Below are 19,425 nucleotides of genomic sequence, written 5' to 3'. Positions count from 1 at the left end.
TGCACCTGCCAACATAGCTGTGGTAAAGGAATTTTACACCAATGCAAAGAAGATTGGTGATTATCCAGCTGAGAATTATTTGGGCTATGTCAGAGGCCATGCTATCAGGTATGATCCTGATTCTATCAATAACTTCCTGGATACTGAGTGGGCTGGTGAGCAGTGCCAGTTTGCTCTTTGCATGGAGGAAGGTGCTGATTATGAGGATGTGGAGAGAGTATTGTGTATACCTGGAGGACACTTCCAAAGGAATAGATCTGGCTCAGTGGTTAACATTAGGAGGACGGATTTGACTCCTCTTGCAAAGTATTGGATGGCGTTTTCTCATGCCAACATTCAGCCATGTTCACATGTGTCAGATATTACTCTCAGTAGGGCACTATTCATCTACTGTGCTATCAGAAGCTTAAATGTCAATATTGGGCAGGTGATAGCTGATGAAATAAGTATGTGCGCCAACACCTCAAACAACAAAGCACCATTAGGACATCCTTCTTTGATTACTCACCTTTGCAAGCTAGCTGGGGTGGATATATCAGTTCCACCATTTGAGAGGCCAAGAAAAGCTATTGATGAGGCCTATTATAGACAGTACTGTGGAGGTGAGGAGGCAGCTCAGCCAGTCCCACCACGCCGTGCTCGTAGAGAGAGAGGGCCAGCACAGAGCCAGACATCTGCTGAGACACATGAAGCAGAGCCATTCCAGATGAGGGACATGTATATGTCTCTTATAGGGGCTCAGTTGCAATCCATTCACAGAGGGCAGGTGGTCACTGCTGAGATGATTGTGGGGATGTATGATACCACTACAAAAAAGTAGGGCATTACCGAAGGCCAGAAGCCCTCGGAAAATGCCAAAAGCCGTCGATAATGGGTGTTTACCGAAGGCCTATCGACGGCCAAAAATCCTTCGGTAAATCCCCTGTCGCTAACCATTACCGAGGGCTTTTGCCCTTCGGTAATTACCGAAGGCTTTAAGCCTTCGGTAATTACCGAAGGGCAAAAGCCCTCGGTAAATACCGAAGGGCAAAAGCCTTCGGTAATTACCGAAGGGCGAAAGCCCTCGGTAAGTTCCGAAGGGCAGGAGCCCTCGGTAATGAGCATACGATGGTATTTACCGAAGGGCGAAAGCCTTCGGTAATGGCCATACGAGGGCATTTACCGAAGGGCAAAAGCCTTCGGTAAAATGCAGGGCAGGTTTCAGCAAAATTGTTTTTCTTGTGCAACCCAGACCTGTATAACAAATTTCAATTACAAACAGACCTGCATAACAGTTTTCAAACATATACAAACATGCATAATGTGCATCTCAAAGATCCAATCAATGATCAATATCCAATGCACATCAAATAATCTACAAGACATCCATCAATGTATAAATAATGTATGGGGTAGTTCAAATATAAAACAATGTAAGACAAGGATGTTGTAACATCCAAAGTTTGTAAGTACATCTAACATTGAAATGATATCAACTGAAAATATTCTAATATCCAAATGTTTGTCTAACAAGTAATAACAAAATGAAACCTAATAATGTACATAACTATCATCAGAATGATTTTCATCATCCTGCTCCTCTATTGATGGCTGGACTGGTGTGGGTTGGACTGATGAGGGTTGGACTGAAGTGGGCTGCTGAGTGGCAGCAGGTGATGAGGAGGCTCGTGGCTGGGTCAGAGGGAGATTTTGTACTTCCTGTGAGGTTTCAGGCAAGACTCTCATGATCAGGGCCTTGAAGTTCGTAAACTCTGTTCTGAGATCAGTGATCTCCTGGTCACGTTGATGGAGTTCCTGCCTCAGGCGAACAACCTCCTCAGGAGTAGTGGTGGAAGAAGAAGGCTGGTGCTTCAGAGTACCTCCTCTGGATGCCGTATAGTTTGCAGCAAGCTGTCCCGCACCATATACTCGTCCCTTTTTCTTCCCACCAACGATGTCGATCCAGCACTGTGTCCTACGGATGTCATCATCTGCATTACTGGCATCATCCGGTGTAGGAGCTGACTCATGTTCAGATCTAACCTGTGAAAGTCTCGTAGAAAAGTCTTCCTGTTGAAACATTAAAAGCAATGTCAGATAACGATAGTATAACAGAAATAAAAAATTAGTAATTATTTGCTTACATGAGTCTTCCGAGATCTTTCATCAACAAATTCATTAGTTCCCTTCCGAACATGAGTCTGTGCAAAGACCTCATCAACATGGACCGCCCGTCCTAGAGCCTGTGCCTGTAACATAATTAAGAATTACAAGCGTACATATGAAATACAATATACATAACTTGTGTATGAAGGAAAAAGTTATGTAATGAGATTATACCATACGAATGGCATGCTCATGAATGGTGATCGACCCACCAGTATGCAGGGTGCCACCCCTTTCAGACGCTCTGTTCCGCTGGGCTTTAGCACACTTATTGCGGAACTCTACTGTATTCCAATGGGCCAGTAAAGAGTTCCAAATGTGCTCACCCAGCCAGTTAGGGCGCTGTGCTGCATTCCGGGCATCCCTAAACATCTCTGACAGCCGATGAGATGCTTTCATGTGGAAATTTCTGTGTATCTGAGTTTCATGTTCAGGTTTCCACTGCACCTTCATCTGTAACATTAAAGAGAACAAACATTGATTAGGCAACATACTAAAATAAGAGCGACAATTAGTTTAGTGGATTGTTGACCTGAAAACGCTCCCAGAATGCCTTTCTGTCGTCGTCAGGTATTGCTCCCCAAGTAGGCCATGGACTTAAAAACTGTTGCTTTATTGAACGTGTGATGGCCTGGGAAGCAACCCTAGATGGAATAAACCTGCATAACAAAACTCATTTCAATTACAATATGGTTTAAACATCAAATGATATCAACAGATTATAAACTTACCCTTTACCATAGGGCTCAATCCATGGTCGATCATGGAGGGGCGGATCAAGATCTTCAGCATCACCACTTGAATCTGGATGACCAAGTGGTGTGACAGTCTCAGAAGGAGGTACAGAAGATGAGGAAGGTATAGAAGTAGGGTCAGAGAGAGGAGTGGGGGTAATAACAATAGGGGGAGGAGTGGGGGTTGTAGAAGGGTGTGCTGCAGGAGGAGGAGAAGGGTCTACTGCAGTGGTAGTAGAAGGGTGTACTGCAGGAGGAGGAGTAGGGGCTACTGCAGGAGGAGGAGTAGGGGCTACTGCAGGTGTAGGAGTCTGTATACTAGGGGTAGGAGAAGGCCCCACAGATGATGTAGTACCGGGAGCAGGGGTAGGTAGTCTAGCAGGCACCCTAAGTACATACTTTGGTGCCTGCCGTTGCCTCTTTGTAGGCCTTGCTACCCCTTTTCCTTTATCAGGACGCTCTGAACCTTGTCCTGTCATTACTGCACTCAAATGGTTACAAATAAAGCGAAAAAAATATAAACAAATAAAGGATGAATTGTTTTCAAAGTCAATGTATACGTAATTGCAAACAAGTTAAAGATGGTATTTTAGATAATGGTAATGAAATGATAGTCCAATTTGCTACAATAGATGTTCAACATTCAATCATCGTCATCATCATCATCATCTTCATCTTCATCTTCAGCATCGTCTTCTTCTTCTTGTTCTTCTTCTTCATCGTCATCATCACCATCATCTTCTTCTTCTTGTTCTTCTTCATCTTCTTCTTCTTCTTCTTCTTCTTCCTCTTGTTCTTCATCACCTTGTATTGTTGCTTCTAATTCATCTCCATCACCATCAGGGTCGACCAATGCGGTTATACGTTCAACTTCGATAATTTCTTGTGATTGTGACATTTGGTCAAGTTGGTAGGCTACATCTTCCTCAACTTCATTTGAGTCTATGCGACCTCTAGGCTTCGTTTGTATTGCTACGGCCCAACCACGCTTGTCAATATTGCGAAATGGTGGATATGGCACATAATAAACCTGTCTGACATTAGATGGTAGAATGAAAGGATCAAAAGGCCCATATCTTAATCTCTGGTTCAGTTCGACAGTATTAAAGCGTGGATCGACTCTAGTACCAGCTCTAGAAGGATCAAACCATTCACAATAAAACAGTACCACTCTGTTTGGAGAAGTAGTGCTGTTGTACTCTAACTCATATATTTTATGAATGATGCCGTAGAAATCATCATAAGACCCCTCTGTTAGGCCCTTGACATACACACCACAATTTGATGTTTTCTTTCCTTTAGACCATTCATGTGTATGGAATTTGTAACCATTGATGAAGTAAGTGTGCCATTCTTTGACACATCTCATTGGCCAATTGGAGAGATGTCTTAACTCTTGAACCGTGGGAGTTAATGCCTGATTAAAAACCTACAAAGGTACTAACAAAATTAGTACCTACAACAGTCAAATTAACCTTGCTCTAAACGAAGGACAAAACTACGGACCTGATTTCTAAACCAATGGGGAAACTCAGAGTGTATTCTAGCAGAAGTATTTCCTTCTGTGACTTGCTCAGCCACAACAAATGAGCTGGTAGAAATGAAATTAATTAGTGTATAACAATTAAACCTTTTGATAGATTAGAGATGGATGATGACATACTCAAGGTACGGCTTGACTTCACTGCAATTGATCAAGACATGGACATGAGCGGAGTTGAATTCAGCATCAGTTAACCAATGAGTGAATTCTTTCCCTGCGTGACGGCCTGATTGTCGGAAAACTGATAATGCACCTTCACGTGGTTGAACTTGCCATTGCATTTCATTTCTGACATGAGTGGGAGACAACATGAAGTTCTTGAAATAATGTGAACAAAAATAAGTTGTCTCTCTGTGCAAGTAAGCTGCACCAATTGAGCCTTCCACTCTAGCTTTATTTTTAACTGACCGTTTGGATTCTCCCATAAACCTTTCAAAGGGATACATCCACCTGTACTGCACGGGTCCCCCAAGCCAAGCTTCATATGCAAGATGAATTGGAATGTGCTCCATTGAATCAAAGAATGCAGGAGGGAATATTCTTTCCAATTTGCAGAGAATAATCGGGATATTTTCATCCATCTTTTTAAGGGAATCTTCCTTTAGTGTCGTGCAACACAAATCTTTAAAGAAGTTACTGATTTCTATCAGTGGATGTAACACGTGTGTTGGCAAACAACTGAACGCAAGAGGGATGAAAGTCTCCATGAATACATGACAATCATGACTCTTCAACCCTTGAATAGTACCGTTCTGAACATTGGCACATCTGGACAAGTTAGAAGCATATCCATCTGGCATTCTAAGCTCCTTGATCCATGCACACACTATTCTTGTCTCGTCTTTTGACATGGTGTAATTTGCTTTTGGTTTAAATAATCGGCCGTTACCTTGTGCCTTCAACTCTAAGTCTTTTCGTCCACAATACAAAGGTAAATCTTTTCTTGCTTTCTCATTATCTTTTGTCTTACCTTTAACATCCATGACTGTGTTGAAGACATTGTCAAAGAAATTTTTTTCTGTGTGCATCACATCGATGTTGTGTCTTAGCAAGTTGTCCTTCCAATACGGAAGTTCCCAGAATATGCTTCTTTTAGTCCAATTATGCCATTCCCCAAACCCTTCTAGCCTATTCTGACCAGATTCAGTGACTTTTGGATAGTCTTTCACTCTTCTCCACACGTGTGATCCAGTCAACTTTGGCGGGGGCATATCCGTTTCAACTTTTCCTTTTCGAAATGCCTTTTTGTTTCTTCTAAAGGGGTGGTCAATGGGCAAGAACCGTCGATGGCAGTCAAACCAACTACTTTTCCGGCCATGACTCAATTGGAATGACTTTGTATGTTCCATGCAATGTGGACAAGCTAATCGACCATGTGTGCTCCAACCAGATAACATGCCGTACGCTGGGAAGTCGTTAATAGTCCACATCAAGGCTGCCCTCATAAGGAAATTTTGCCTCCTTGAAACGTCATACGTCCAAACACCATTCCATAACTTCTTCAAATCATCAATCAAAGGCTCCAAGTAAACATCAATCAATGATTTGGGATTAGATGGACCTGGTATTATACACGATAAAAACATGTAAGGCTTTGTCATGCACATCTCAGGTGGTAGATTGTATGGTGTAACTATCACGGGCCAACATGAATACGGTGATGCAGACGCCTGAATGTACGGGGTAAACCCATCAGAGCATAGACCAAGTCTGACGTTACGCGGTTCACTAGCAAAGGATGCATGTTTACGATTGAAGTGCTTCCAAGCTTCACCATCAGAAGGATGACGCAAAAGTCCCGGAGTTTTGTTACCATCATGCCATGTCATGTGTTCTGCTGTTTGCATTGAAGTAAACAATCTTTGTAATCTTGGAATTATAGGTAAGTAGAACATGGACTTTAATGGAATTGGTTTTTTTTGCCTCCGTCCAGCATGCATTGTCTGATATCGAGGTGAGCCACAAAACTTGCATTCCACCAATGTGGCATCATTTTTGCCACTGTCATTGTCATAGAATAACATACATCCATTAACACAACAATCAATCTTCTTCACATCCAATCCCAACTTTGAAACACATTGTTTGGCTTGGTAATAATTCTTTGGCATCAAATTGTTTTGTGGTGTCAAATCTAACATCAGTTTTGTATAGAAGTCCACTGCTTGAATGGGAACGTTCCAATTAGATTTGCCAGCCATGAGTCTAATGCACACTGACAATTTTGACTCAGATGAACCTTCAAATACAGGTAGATTTGCCTCTGTCAGTAAATTGTAAAACCTCTGCGTCGTTTCATTGGGAGGCTCTTCATCATGACTATCGTCTGCTTCTGCAGCATGGTGACGAAGAGCATGGTCGACCATCTCTTGCATGTAGGCAAATTGATCTATCTCACATGTATGTACAACAGTATTCGAACCTGATGCAAGCCGTTTTTCAGCTGCAGTGGAGGTCGAAGGAATTTCTTCACCATGAAATGTCCAGACCGTGTAATTAGGCATGAACCCTTTTTGGTAAAGGTGAACTTTGACGACTTCATCTTTCAGAATGCTTGTACATTCGCACTTGATGCATGGACATCGAATCCCTCCATCAAGGGCATAATATTGATATCGTCGTGCCGTCTCCACGAACTCTTCAACTCCCATGACAAAAGATTCTTTCAAACCTCTCCTTCCACTATAACAACGGTCGTACATCCATCCACGATGGTTGGGAAAATGGGCCATGTTCTGTGACAAGCCAAACAAATATAAACTTAGCCAAAACAGCAACACTCCATGTGACATAAGTAATAAACCTATTACTACTGAAGTCGAACATGGAAGGCAATTTCAACACTATGGTCATAGGCATTCAATAAGGGCATGCAAAGACAAGTCCTCAGTATTGAAATGCATTAAACATCCTAAGGGGTTGTGTATTAAAGTTGGAGGAGACAACTTATTACACCTGAAGTTCTCTTGTCTAGAGTACTTCCACATATTTTGTACGTTCTAAGTGTTTATATTATTTTTACCCTTCTCATTTCATTGAGAAAGTTGGTAGTACCATAGGATTTTAAATGACTACTTAACTTAATCAAGTTGTAGCCTAATGAATGAAAGACAATATACATGAACATACAATATAAAGATGAACATAATTTAGGCAATCAAATATCTATAGAAGCATGGATATATAATACATATAAACATAATTGAGGCAATGAAATAGCTATTAAAAGTATGTACTGACAATCACATTAGTTAAAATACCCAAAGTATTTATGTTCTAAAAACTCAAAGTTTGAGTTTAAGGTAATTCTTTGCTTTTGACATGTTTCCTAGCTTCATTCCACTACTACTTTACACATGGTAGGATGTTCACATTACTTCAAATAAGTGTACATTAGGTGTGGTTGCAAATTCTCACCTTTTAAGCACACTTTTATACCTTCCAACTACTCAAAATTTTAGTTATACCTAATTCTTTGCTTTTAAATAGTTTCCTAGGTTTATTTCACTACTTTAGACATGTTAGGATGTTCACATTACTTAAATTTAGTCTACGTTAGTTGTATTTCCAATTGTTCACCCTTTGAACACACTTATTAGGTGCTAAATACTAAAACTTTTAGTTTTAGGTTATTATTTGTTTTTCAGTACTTTCCTACCTTGATTTCACTAAGTTATACTTGTTAGGATGTTTACATACCTTAGAATGAGTCTACATTAGGTGAAATGACAATTTCTCACCTTATAAGTACACTTTTATAGGTACTAAAAAATGAAACTTCTAGTGCTAATTTTGGTTTAAAAATGCTGCATAATTGGCTATAGCAGCAGTGACTTGAAGCATCTGCTCCTTTGTGTGCATTGTGAATGTTTGAAAAAGTTTATTTGACCATTTTAAACTTGTGTGCACTGTTCATTTGGTCACATTTTAGCCATCAAGGGCAAAATCAATTCCAAATCCGTTAATTTTGCTTAAATTTGGAAGTGAATTAGTGATTTTCGAGTTTACTATGATTCCTTGTTGTTTCAATGTTTAAACACCTTTAAATTGATGATATAAAGTTGCTATCATCATCACTTAAGCTTTACAAACACTGCCAATCATTTTTGGGTTTGAAAGCACACTTTTAAAGTCCATTTTCTGGTGCAGCATACATTCTTAGTGCTGTTTGATTTTGTATACTTTACCCCTTTCGAATTGTGCCCTCATATCTATCTTTCTTTTATGTTTTAAAACTTGTGTATATAGTTGTTTTACTGTTTTGGTTAATGCTTTAATATTATGACCACTTTTAGTGTATTCTACTAACTAGTTTTAGGTTCTAGGGTGTCATATTTTGAGTTCTAAGTTGTTTTTGTAGTGTGACTTTCTCATTACCATTGATTTACCATCCTAAACTTGTTAGGACAGTTTGTTTCAAGTTTCGTAGGCTAGTTTAGTGCAGGCATCAAAATTTGACCATTGTAGTGCATTTGTAGTAGCCTTTTTGAGGTTTTACTGGTGATTTCAAGATACTGTAATAGGAATCAGTTCTTCAGTCCATTCTTAGTCATTTCTAGGAGGTAACAACTTGTGTACAGACTTTTAGGCCTGTTTAACAGATTGCTCATCATCATTCTTACCAAATTTACCATGGTGTAGTGTAATTTTAGGTCACTAAATAGTCAAATCTTCTATTTCTTTGTGTTTTCGAATTGTCCACTCATTTCTATCTTTCTTTTATGTTTTAAAACTTGTGTACATAGTTCTTTTACTGTTTTGGTTACTACTTTAATACAGTTTGCATTATGACCACTTTTAGTGTATTCTACTAACTAGTTTTAGGTTCTAGGGTGTCATATTTTGAGTTCTAAGTTGTTTTTGTAGTGTGACTTTGTAATTAGCATTGATTTACCATCTTAAACTTGTTAGGACAGTTTGTGTGAAGTTTCTTAGGCTAGTATAGTGCAGAATAAACAATTCAAACAAGTTCAGCAAGGTGAAAAGGTACAATGAAATTCTGAAACAGTCAAATGGAAAGGATTTTGAGCAACCACAGTATGCAGATTGCATACTGTGCTTATTATGGTTGGCTACACCTTAAGCAACCTTCAACAACACTATAAAATGTTGTACAAAGGTTCAGAATCAGAGGACAATAACTGAAACAAATTTAACAATATGAAACCAGAATACAATTCAATTGTATTCACTTTCTTTGTCTTTTATATCCTTCACAGATCAAACATGATACAAAAAGGCCTCTATAATGTGCAGTCCAGTTTTATAAACATCCTCCAACTACGGTGGTGTTAGAATTATTGTTAGAATGATTAGTGTGAGTTGTGTGTGTGCTGTCAGTATGGGCTGTGTGTGTGAGTTGTGTTCCAGCCAAACTGAGTTGGAAAGGAAATGGGTAGTTACTTTATTTCCCTTATAAATGTAATGCTAATGTAAGAGGAGAAGCAAGCCTTCTCATTCAATAATATGTGTTCATGATTTCTGTGTTCATTCAATAGGTGGCATCTTAGGAAGTGGAGAAGGAGCACAAATTGTCAATTCATGGTGCAGCTTAATTAGGAACAAAAAACCACTTCAAGATTCCAGGAACAGATTCAAATTGGATGGGCTCTAGTATTCAATTTGTTTCTGTTTAGTTACTCTCATCAATAGGAATACTTTTGTGTACTGTTGTATGTGTCTCTGTTCTTGGGGACTAAAATAATGGCAATTCATGTACTTTTCCATCTTAGATAACATGAATTTGGATAAAATAAATGTATCATCTACTTTCTCCTTTATTGGTATCTCATATCTGATCTAAACAATTTCTCTGTTATCTCTTTTTTATTTTGGTAAATTACCAAGACAAATGAAACAGGCGACATTAGAATGGAAAAGTAGAAACTCTACTCTTCTTTTGTTGATAAAAGTAATTTGTATAACTAAACAAGGCATAATAGGAGGCTTATGTTCCATAATAGAACTCTTTTTTCTTTACTGACTTCTTTAATCTATATAGTTTATAACTATATCATGATTTTATACATAAATTAGGTATGTCTTATGATTTGGATTATGTAAACGTATATGGTCTTACTCAATTCATAGGGGCTGTCCAGCAACCAAGATTGTCAAAATTGACAACTCCTATAGTCAATTTTTGGGTTCTAGGTTCTAAGTCTAAATACTCTTACATATTTGACAATCAAATTCAAACAATACAAAACAAAGTTTCACAAAACTCAATGTATACAACATCGTAACCTCCATTCAACATAACTTAACATATCACATATAATCATGCAATTTCAGTTTAGGTGAGCATACCTTGGCCTTTGTTATCCTTTCCTGATCAAGTCTTCTTTCTACACTGTCTTCCTCCCCTTCTGCCCCCAAATCCTTTAAAAACTGACCTAAGACATCAAATAGAAGTGTACTTAAGGTTATCATACTTCACCATAATTCAACAAACCAAATTCTTTGATATTTGACAACTCAATATCCAAAGAAGTTAATCAAACAGTAGCATCAATTAATCTCTGCCAAAGCAATGAAACCAGACAAGTTGTTATCACTTCTCTTCCTCTGGTTGCATACATTTTTACTTATGAATACATATGTCTAGTTTCACTAAATCCAAATAAGAAAACAAAGTCCTTGACTGTGACAAGTTACAGTGTCTAGTGTTTAACTTAGATGTATATATAATGATATTTTGTAATTGAATTATCCTTACACTAACACAAAAAATTGTCTTTTACATCAAATGATCAAATTGGTACTATATATCTAACAATGGAATTCACACGGTACTCTTCTCTTAGAAATCAATCTCAACATTATAGCACCATAAAGAACATACAATTATTTTCATAACCAATTCACAAAAACACATACATATGAACTTAACTCAAATCAATAACCAATCCGAACATGTAAAGTTACTTCCACCATGAGGCATGGCGTTAAAATTTCATGATGACTTCACGAGCTTTGGAATCAGGCAGCAAAAGGTTATGAGTTAGAGCACTGAGTTTGGGAATTAAAATACCCCACACTGTTTAGACACTACTCCAGAAATCCAAAATTGGTCAGTGTCTCAGTACTACACCCACGGTAAACATTTACTGGTCCCCAACACAGCCCTTTGTTTTTTTTTATGCAGAAAAACCCATTAATGTTTAAATTTATTATGTTTTTTATGCAGAAACAACCATTAATATAGACAGTAACTGTTGTAAAAGATGAGATGTATCAAATGAGATAAAACATGTTATGAAGAAGGGATGCTAACTATTTATATCAGTAAAAAAAGTCAGATGTTAAACCAGAACAAGTTAATGGAAATTAGTAATATGTTAATCAAATGACATTAAATAATTCACTTTTGAACAAATTTTGAGCATATTATATGTATCCAACAACAGAACAAGGTGATTAATGTTGATGATTGTTAAATCCAGCATGCTGAATAATCCTTAAGGAAGAAAGATACATGGAGATAAAAATGCAAGCCAAGAACTCATATGTACGAAAACCTAAAGAAACAATAGCATTCAGGGTTTAAAATGAAACCAAAATATTTTGCAGTTTGATAGGAAAATAATGTCAGCAGAACCTGACATCATAATTTAAGAGGGCAGAGTGTCCATATCCAAGCAGGAATAGTGGGTTCATTTTTTGAATCCCAAGAAAACAAACTCTCATTATCCTTCCTGTCTCACCCTAGCTAGAAAGGGACACATCAACACAGTTGAACAAAAATGTCAAAAAAATGAATCAAACTTTTTTATGTTATTTTCTTCTGGGGTAAATTCTCCTCACTCTGTTCCTTCTTAGTCATTGTTGTACAGGCTATTCGGATATGGAATTGGAATTCACTTGCTTCAAGTAGAGGACCCCAGCAACATTCAAAGAAAGAAAGAAATTAATCCGAAAGATAATCACATACCATTCCAGGCAAGGTTTCAGTGTGAAATGAAATTTGTTTCATAGCATTACTTGAAATTAATTAGTGTTTGACAAAATGACTGAACAAAAGGAAACTGACATGGTTTGTTTGGTTTTTGTGATGAATGAAAACAGTGTGAAAGAATGGGAGCAGTGGAGAAGAAGCTTCAGGAAATGGAGATAACAGTTTCATAATCAACATACATTAGCAATCAAAATGACTACTTTGAACAATATTTTCTATAAAAATTCGTATTGCACACACTAATTCTGAGCATACATTGAACAAAGTCAGAACACATTCTTCTTAGCTTTCATAGTTCATCAATGAAAATGACAACTTACCTCGACAGTAGCCCCTTCAATAGCCTCTGAAGCGGTAGTGGAAGACCTTCTCACAGAGCGACACTCCCCTGGTTGCGCCGCCTCGTCTACGCCGCCTCCTCCAATATCTTCCCTCCACAATGGTAGCCTTCAACTGAACCACCCACCACCTTCCTCAGCTCAGAACACTGCAAAACGCTACAAGAAGAAAGGTTCCACCACTGACGCCTTCTCGAAAACAGTAACAGGGAAAGAAAATGAGATGGGAGAATGGGAGACTTCACCTATAATGGAGGACTGGGGAAGAATCGTATCCCAATGATGGTTAGGGTGGGAATCAGTCTGCACACGCGACACACTCAGTTCGTCGAGGGAGGAAGGGCACACAATCTCAATATTGGGGAAGAAGGGGTTTTCGCGAAATGAGGGGAGGGAAATATTTCACTTTCTAATTTCATATACATCATTCACTTACCGGCGGTCATTTACCTTCGGTAATCACTCCTGTGCATTACAGACGGCCATTACCCTTTGGAAAAGTGATACTACACAAGCCTTCGGAAAAGCCTTCGGTAAAATACATTTACCGAAGGCCACAAGGCCTTCGGTAATTACCCCTCGGAAATAATTATTTTTCCAGTAGTGTACACCTCCAGCCCACAGGTGGACTATGGATGAATTCCATAATGTGGTAGCATGGCCAGAGGAACCAGTGCATGGAGGAGGAGCTGAAGCAGCTGAAGCTTCAGCTAGAGATATGGAAGAAGATGAAGCTGATGAAGATGATGCATTTGAAGATGATGAAGATGAGGAGGAAGAGGAAGATACAGAGGACAGCTCAGATTGATGAGGAGCTGAGATAGCATTTACTGATGAATGCTATCATGTGCTTATGTTTTGTGGTTTAAGTTTTCTGAACTTATTTGTTTTTGTTTTTAGATTAGGGTTTGATGTACTCTATTGAACACCTGGTTTGTTATGATGGTTTGCTATTAACTGTGATTTTGTGATAAGTAATTCTGAATGATGCTTATGATTGATTGATGTTGAGATGATGTGCACATTAAAATGCTTATACAGGTGATTCACAAGCTTTGTGAACAAATGCATGATATCATGATTGTGATTGTGAAATTAAGCAGGATGTGTATGTCAAATGCGAATGAGCTTATATGTGAGATTTTGAGCTCCAGAGTTGTTATTGTTGAATGTTATTACTTTGAAAGCATGAATGGTTTTGCCCAGGTTTTCTATGATTGAATCAATTCCTTGTTTTGCATCACATGATCAAGGCCATTTGTTGAAAACCTTTTTATTGGCCAAATTCATAAAATTAGCCCACTAAAAGAGAACACTGTGTGTTCTATCCTTTGAACCCTTAGCCTTGAATATACACTGAAAACCCTTAGTTGAAAATCTTTACCTTGAGTTAAGTAGAAGATCTTGTGTGGTATTGTTAAATGTTCAAGTTTGGGGTTGTTGGGAAAACATGAAAAAGGAAAAGCATTGAGCTAAGAGCCAAAAAGGAAGTATAGGCAAAGAAAAAGAAAAGAAAAGAAAAAGAAGTAAAGCTCAATGCAAATGCAAAAGAGAGTTGGGTAAGAATAAGATGATTGTGTTGTTATGATTCTATTAACTCAAGGATTTTGTGATCCAGAAAAACCAATTTTCTTGTTAGCCCAGCCACATTATAAGCCATTGAAAAGTCCTTGTGATGATGCATGCTTGTCAATGTTTTTGATTGTGGTAAAATGAAAGGCAAAGTTAATTCATGTGACATTGTAATAGTAGAGTGAATGAGTGATTACCTCTTATACACTTGTGTGTGAGTGAAACACTTTACCTAGTGAGGAGATATTCCATTAACACATGAACATCCATGCTTAATTGATTGATCATTCATGAAGAATAGCATTTGTTGGAATTTAAATGACTTTGTGAACACTAAAGCATGTGCACATCTTGATTGAAATATTGGTCATAAGTTTAATTGAAGTTTTTACTTATATTGAAAGAAGATTTTTTGAATGAGGTGAACTATCATATGAATTGGTTGAAGATGGAGTTACATCTTGTTTGCTTGAGGACAAGCAAAGTTCTAAGTTTGGGGTTGTGATAACAGTTGAAAAACTGTTATTTTCATGCTTAAAATTCATACTAAAAGCAACCTTTACACTTAAAAACTAGCTTGAAATCATGCCTTTTATTGATAGTTTCAGAAATAAGAGAGCTGGACAGGTTTATGCTTGATTTCAGTGTTTTTGTGCAGGTTTTAAGGTGAATTTGGTGAAAGAAGTGAAGAAGGAGAGAGTTGAAATCAGAAAAAGACAACAAAAAGTGCAAAAAGGAGAAGCCGAAGTCACCGCTCAGCGGCAGTTTACCGCTGAGCGGCACTCTGGAAGTCACGGGAGGTCCGCTGAGGGGCAAAATGGCCGCTGAGGGGAGCAAACAAGTCACGCACTCACCGCTGAGCGGTATTTTACCGCTGAGCGGCACTTTAATGGGCTTGGACTTGACTTTTTGTAATTTACGAATGATATATAAGCTTTAGGGTTCCTAGGGTTAGGCATCTTTGGCAGAAACGAAGCAAACACTCTCTCTTCCACCCCTTTGAAGGAGGATCTTGGATGCTCAGGCTTCCTCTTCACCTTTTTAGGGTTTATTCTTTCATTCTTTCATTGTAATTCATCTAGGTTCACCATGAATATGCTGAACTAAACTCTGTATGTTTGTTGGGGAATCAATGTAATCTTGTGAAACTCTCATATATGGAATCTGTTTTTACATCTTTTAATTAAGACTTATGCTTTCTTTTCATCATTAGTTAGGGTTTTTCCTCTTTGCTTAATGCTTGTATTGTTTAACTCATTCGATGCATGATTATTGGTTTTGTCGATACGGGCACGTACGGGGAAGTCTAGATCCGGGGAATTTCTCCCAATTTTATATTGGTTGTCATTAAGCTCCTGCACTTATGAACTGATCATTAGGAATGCTAGGAATTGTATGAACTCGTGATTAGGGAGAAGCCTTCTGGAAAGGTACATTAGAGAGTGGCATTAACAATGATGATTTGACTGTTGAATTCCTAAAAATATATGAGAGTGGATAAGATGAAATTGACCCCAACAACATATTCATATCTATATTTCATTGAAAGTGTTTATATTTTGCTTTTTGCCATTGATCAAAATTCATGCATACATGTTTATTTTCTGTCTTGCATCTTAAACCCCAAATATTTCGTTTGTAAGTCTTAGTTAATCAAGAAACCACATAACTAAACTAGGCCGTGAGTCCTTTGGGAAGAACGATACTTGGTCTAACCAAGTTTATTACTTGAACGATTCGGTCATACTTGCCGATTGAAAACAAGTTTGTGACATCATAATTTGGTGTTCATAAATTTGTCCATCAGACCGCTACAGGCGCCTCTTCATCTGCGAGTCCGGTCCTAGAATAGAGCTTGGAAAGCTTTCTGCAACACCATCCAACCAGGTTTAATGGGAAGTGTAGCCCGAATGAAGTTGATCATTAGTTTTGAGACATGGAGAGAATCTACCATGCCAAGAGGTGTCCAGATGAGAACAAACTAGCATATACTGAGTACCTGTTGACTGGGGAAGCGGGCCATTGGTGGAGCAGCATGAAAATGATCTTGGATGGAAGTGGAGCTCCTATTACTTTGGGAGTTGTTCAAGGAGAAGTTCTACACTAAGTATTTCCCTGATAGTGTGAGGTATGATAAGGAGATTGAATTTCTCCAGCTAGTGCAAGGAAATATGTCCGTGGCAGAGTATGCAGACAGGTTCAAGCACTTGCTCCGATTCTACACCATGACTATGGATGAAGAGTGGCACTACAGGAAATTTGAGAATGGTCTAAGGGGAGACATCAAGCTTTTGGTGAAAGGGCTGCGTATCAAGGAGTTCCCTACCTTGGTGGAGATGGGCCGTGTGATGGAGAAGACCAAGAAGGAAGCTGAAGGACAACAGAGTCAGCCTGTTAGAAGTGGAGGACCATCTGGGTCCCGTGGTGGATTTAGTTCCAAGAGGGCTCCTTACCCTAGACCATCACCATCTTCTGGGTCTAAGGGTTCATCCTCCCAACCCCCGGTGCATTTAGTGCAGTCTAGCCACTCAAGAGGGTTGCGGTGCTATAATTGTGGAGGACCACATCTATAATCTATTTGCCCTCAGATGAGCGGTTACCGGAGGTGTAACATCTGTCGTGGTGAAGACCATTTTGCTAGAGATTGTCCTACAGTCAGGAGGACTGGACCACAAACACACCGTGCTGGGAGATCTGTTTAGAGGGGTGATGCCAGACCACAGACAACTGGACGAGTATATGCTTTGACTGGGGCAGAGATAGTTAACTCAGGTAACCTCATCGTCAGTTGTTGTTTGTTGTTGTTTGATTCGGGGGCAACTCATTCCTTCATATCGGAGGCGTGTGTTGGAAAGTTGGGTTTGTCAGTAGAAGAGTTGAACCTTGATCTGGTGGTGTCTATACCAGCATCGGAATTAGTCAGGACGTCATCCGTTTGTACCCGTTGTCTTATTGTTGTAGAGGGACGTCGGTTTAAGGTAAACCTCATTTGTTTACCTTTGCAAGGGCTAGAAGTGATCTTAGGAATGTTACATATAAAAGTTAAGTATATTTGTTTTGTTATTTAAAAATACTCTTAATAGAAAATAAAATTATATATTTTATTTTTATTTTGCTAGTTATAATCTTTTGTAGTTGTTGTTGTTTTGCATGATGATATATCTTGTATATTATAGAGTTAAAAAGGGGAATATAGTCCATTGTGTCGCTTAGTGTGAGCATGATATTTTAAAAATAAAAACAATTATTACAAATGAGAGTTTCTGATTAAACTTCCGAATGAAAGATTTAAACTTTTTGTAACAATAATTTTAATATGAAATATAATTATTTAAATTAGATACTCAATGGGTTATAACTTTTATTATTTTCTTCTCTAAAACATATTTATTTACATTTTATCTTTACTGCTTTGATGAATATTTTAATTAAAATTTTAAGTATTTTTGAATTTCTCTTTTACTCTATTAACTCATTGTTTTTTTTAGAATCAAGGTGTTTTTAATAGTTTTGTAATATATTATGTTTTTCATCAAATTAATGGATATAGTAATTTTTGTCAAGTACTTGGCATTCTCAAGAAATTTGAAATCTCTCAAGAGATTTGAAACCTTCCTGATAAACATGTTTTTTCTCCTAGTAGAGAAATTGTGTAGTTTAAATCTCCAGACAGTATTCTGTGGCTTCACAACATGCTCATATCATTAGTTAAATGCTTAGACATTTAACTAAATAAATAGTTAAATTTGCTCTATTAGGTTCTCCTTCAGAGATAACCACTTACCTTTCGCCACAGTGTTAACCATCTTCTCTAAATCATTACACATTGTTGCACAATACATCAAGACATGAGGTTTGAGTTCTAGAATCTATGATTTAGGGTTACATACCTTTTCGCGCACCACCATCGCCCAAGAATAGCAAGTGTCAAACCCAAATGACATAGCAACTTTGTTCCCACTATCAAAACCCAATCGCGAACAAATGCATTGCTCCTCATCACCAAAATGCATATCTGAACCAATGAAATCACGCGAAAACCACGATGAGCCATCATCAGACCACCACACCCTCCATCACGAACCACACCTGCATCAGAACACAAATAAACAATGCACAACCCCTCAATCGCATCTCCCTAATCCTTCAACACCCAAACGCAAATCAAAAGCCTAAACTCTGCAACGTTTTTCAACCACCATGAACTCCACCATGAATGAGAGCTTAGTGACACAACAACAAGGGTTCCATGGTCGCAAAATTAGAACTCTAAGAAATTAAGAAATGGCAAGAGTGAAGAAGAAGAGCATCGTTTGAGGAAGGAGAAAGAATTAAAGAAAAATAACAGGAGAAAATGAGAGATGTCGAAAATAAAATAATAAATAAAACCTTATTGGCGGTTACTTAATAAACCGGCTGAAATTTTCGGAGATTTTAGGCAAGAAATAAACACCGGTTATATTACATTATTTTTGTAGTAAATATTATTAAAATTATCTTCAGAATTAAATATATTTTATCCTAGTTCTTTATATATATATATATATATATATATATATATATATATATATATATATATATATATATATATATATATATATATATATATATATATATATATATATATATAACTCCTATACCCATTAATTTGTTGAAAACATAATATATTACAAAAGTATTAAAACCACCTTGATCTTCATAGAAACAATGAGTTAATACAGAGAAATAGAGAAATTCACTAGTACAGTAAAAAGATACGGCTTCGGTTGTTTTTGTCTATAGATAGCGGTTCTAGAACCGAAGCATATACGAGCGAGGTAAAAAGTCTGCTTCTTTTGCCTCGGTTATAGACCGAAACCGAAAATAATAGGATTTTGCCTCGGTTCTCTTTTGAACCGAGGTAATATACTGGAAAATTCAATAAAAAAAATGTTATTGTGAGTCCTTCTTTCAGTGCTTTACTGTAATCTAAAATTTGGCAGTTTCCACTGAGTAGTACAATAATCATCGATATCAAATGTTACCAACATCTTCAACCACAATAAACAAGGGATAATCTTTTCACAAATTAACAAGATGCAAAAGATATCCTCCTAGACTATCACGACTCATGACGAAATGGCAATGCCCTATTTC

At 37.8% G+C, this 19,425-nt stretch overlaps 2 protein-coding genes and 1 long non-coding RNA gene across 3 annotated transcripts; 1 reads left to right on the top strand and 2 right to left on the bottom strand.

Annotated features, from left to right (window-relative positions):
- Positions 1 to 1,356: 1,356 nt before the first annotated feature.
- LOC148200500 (uncharacterized) lies at positions 1,357 to 2,878 on the bottom strand. Its single transcript, XM_088114458.1, has 4 exons — positions 2,678 to 2,878; positions 2,320 to 2,598; positions 2,124 to 2,228; positions 1,357 to 2,049 (listed from the first exon to the last, which is right to left on the bottom strand). Exons 2-4 carry the CDS (start codon positions 2,596 to 2,598, stop codon positions 1,531 to 1,533), a joined length of 903 nt encoding a protein of 300 aa, XP_087970584.1. The 5' UTR covers positions 2,678 to 2,878; the 3' UTR covers positions 1,357 to 1,530.
- Positions 2,879 to 10,482: 7,604 nt separating this feature from the next.
- LOC148200499 (uncharacterized) lies at positions 10,483 to 13,293 on the bottom strand. Its single transcript, XR_015785782.1, has 3 exons — positions 12,963 to 13,293; positions 12,700 to 12,866; positions 10,483 to 10,817 (listed from the first exon to the last, which is right to left on the bottom strand). It is a non-coding gene; the product is annotated as an uncharacterized LOC148200499 (long non-coding RNA).
- Positions 13,294 to 16,340: 3,047 nt separating this feature from the next.
- On the top strand, positions 16,341 to 16,862 carry LOC124821931 (uncharacterized). The gene has a single exon (XM_047293871.2). The coding sequence runs from the start codon at positions 16,341 to 16,343 to the stop codon at positions 16,860 to 16,862; it is 522 nt and encodes a 173-aa protein (XP_047149827.2).
- The last annotated feature ends 2,563 nt before the right edge of the window (positions 16,863 to 19,425 follow it).

Source organism: Vigna umbellata, chromosome 4 (assembly GCF_029865625.1).
Source record: "Vigna umbellata cultivar VRB3 chromosome 4, Vumbellata_1.0, whole genome shotgun sequence".
Lineage (NCBI taxonomy): Eukaryota > Viridiplantae > Streptophyta > Magnoliopsida > Fabales > Fabaceae > Vigna > Vigna umbellata.
The sequence above is the reverse complement of the archived record's forward strand: the minus strand, read 5'-3'. Positions and strand labels throughout refer to the sequence as shown.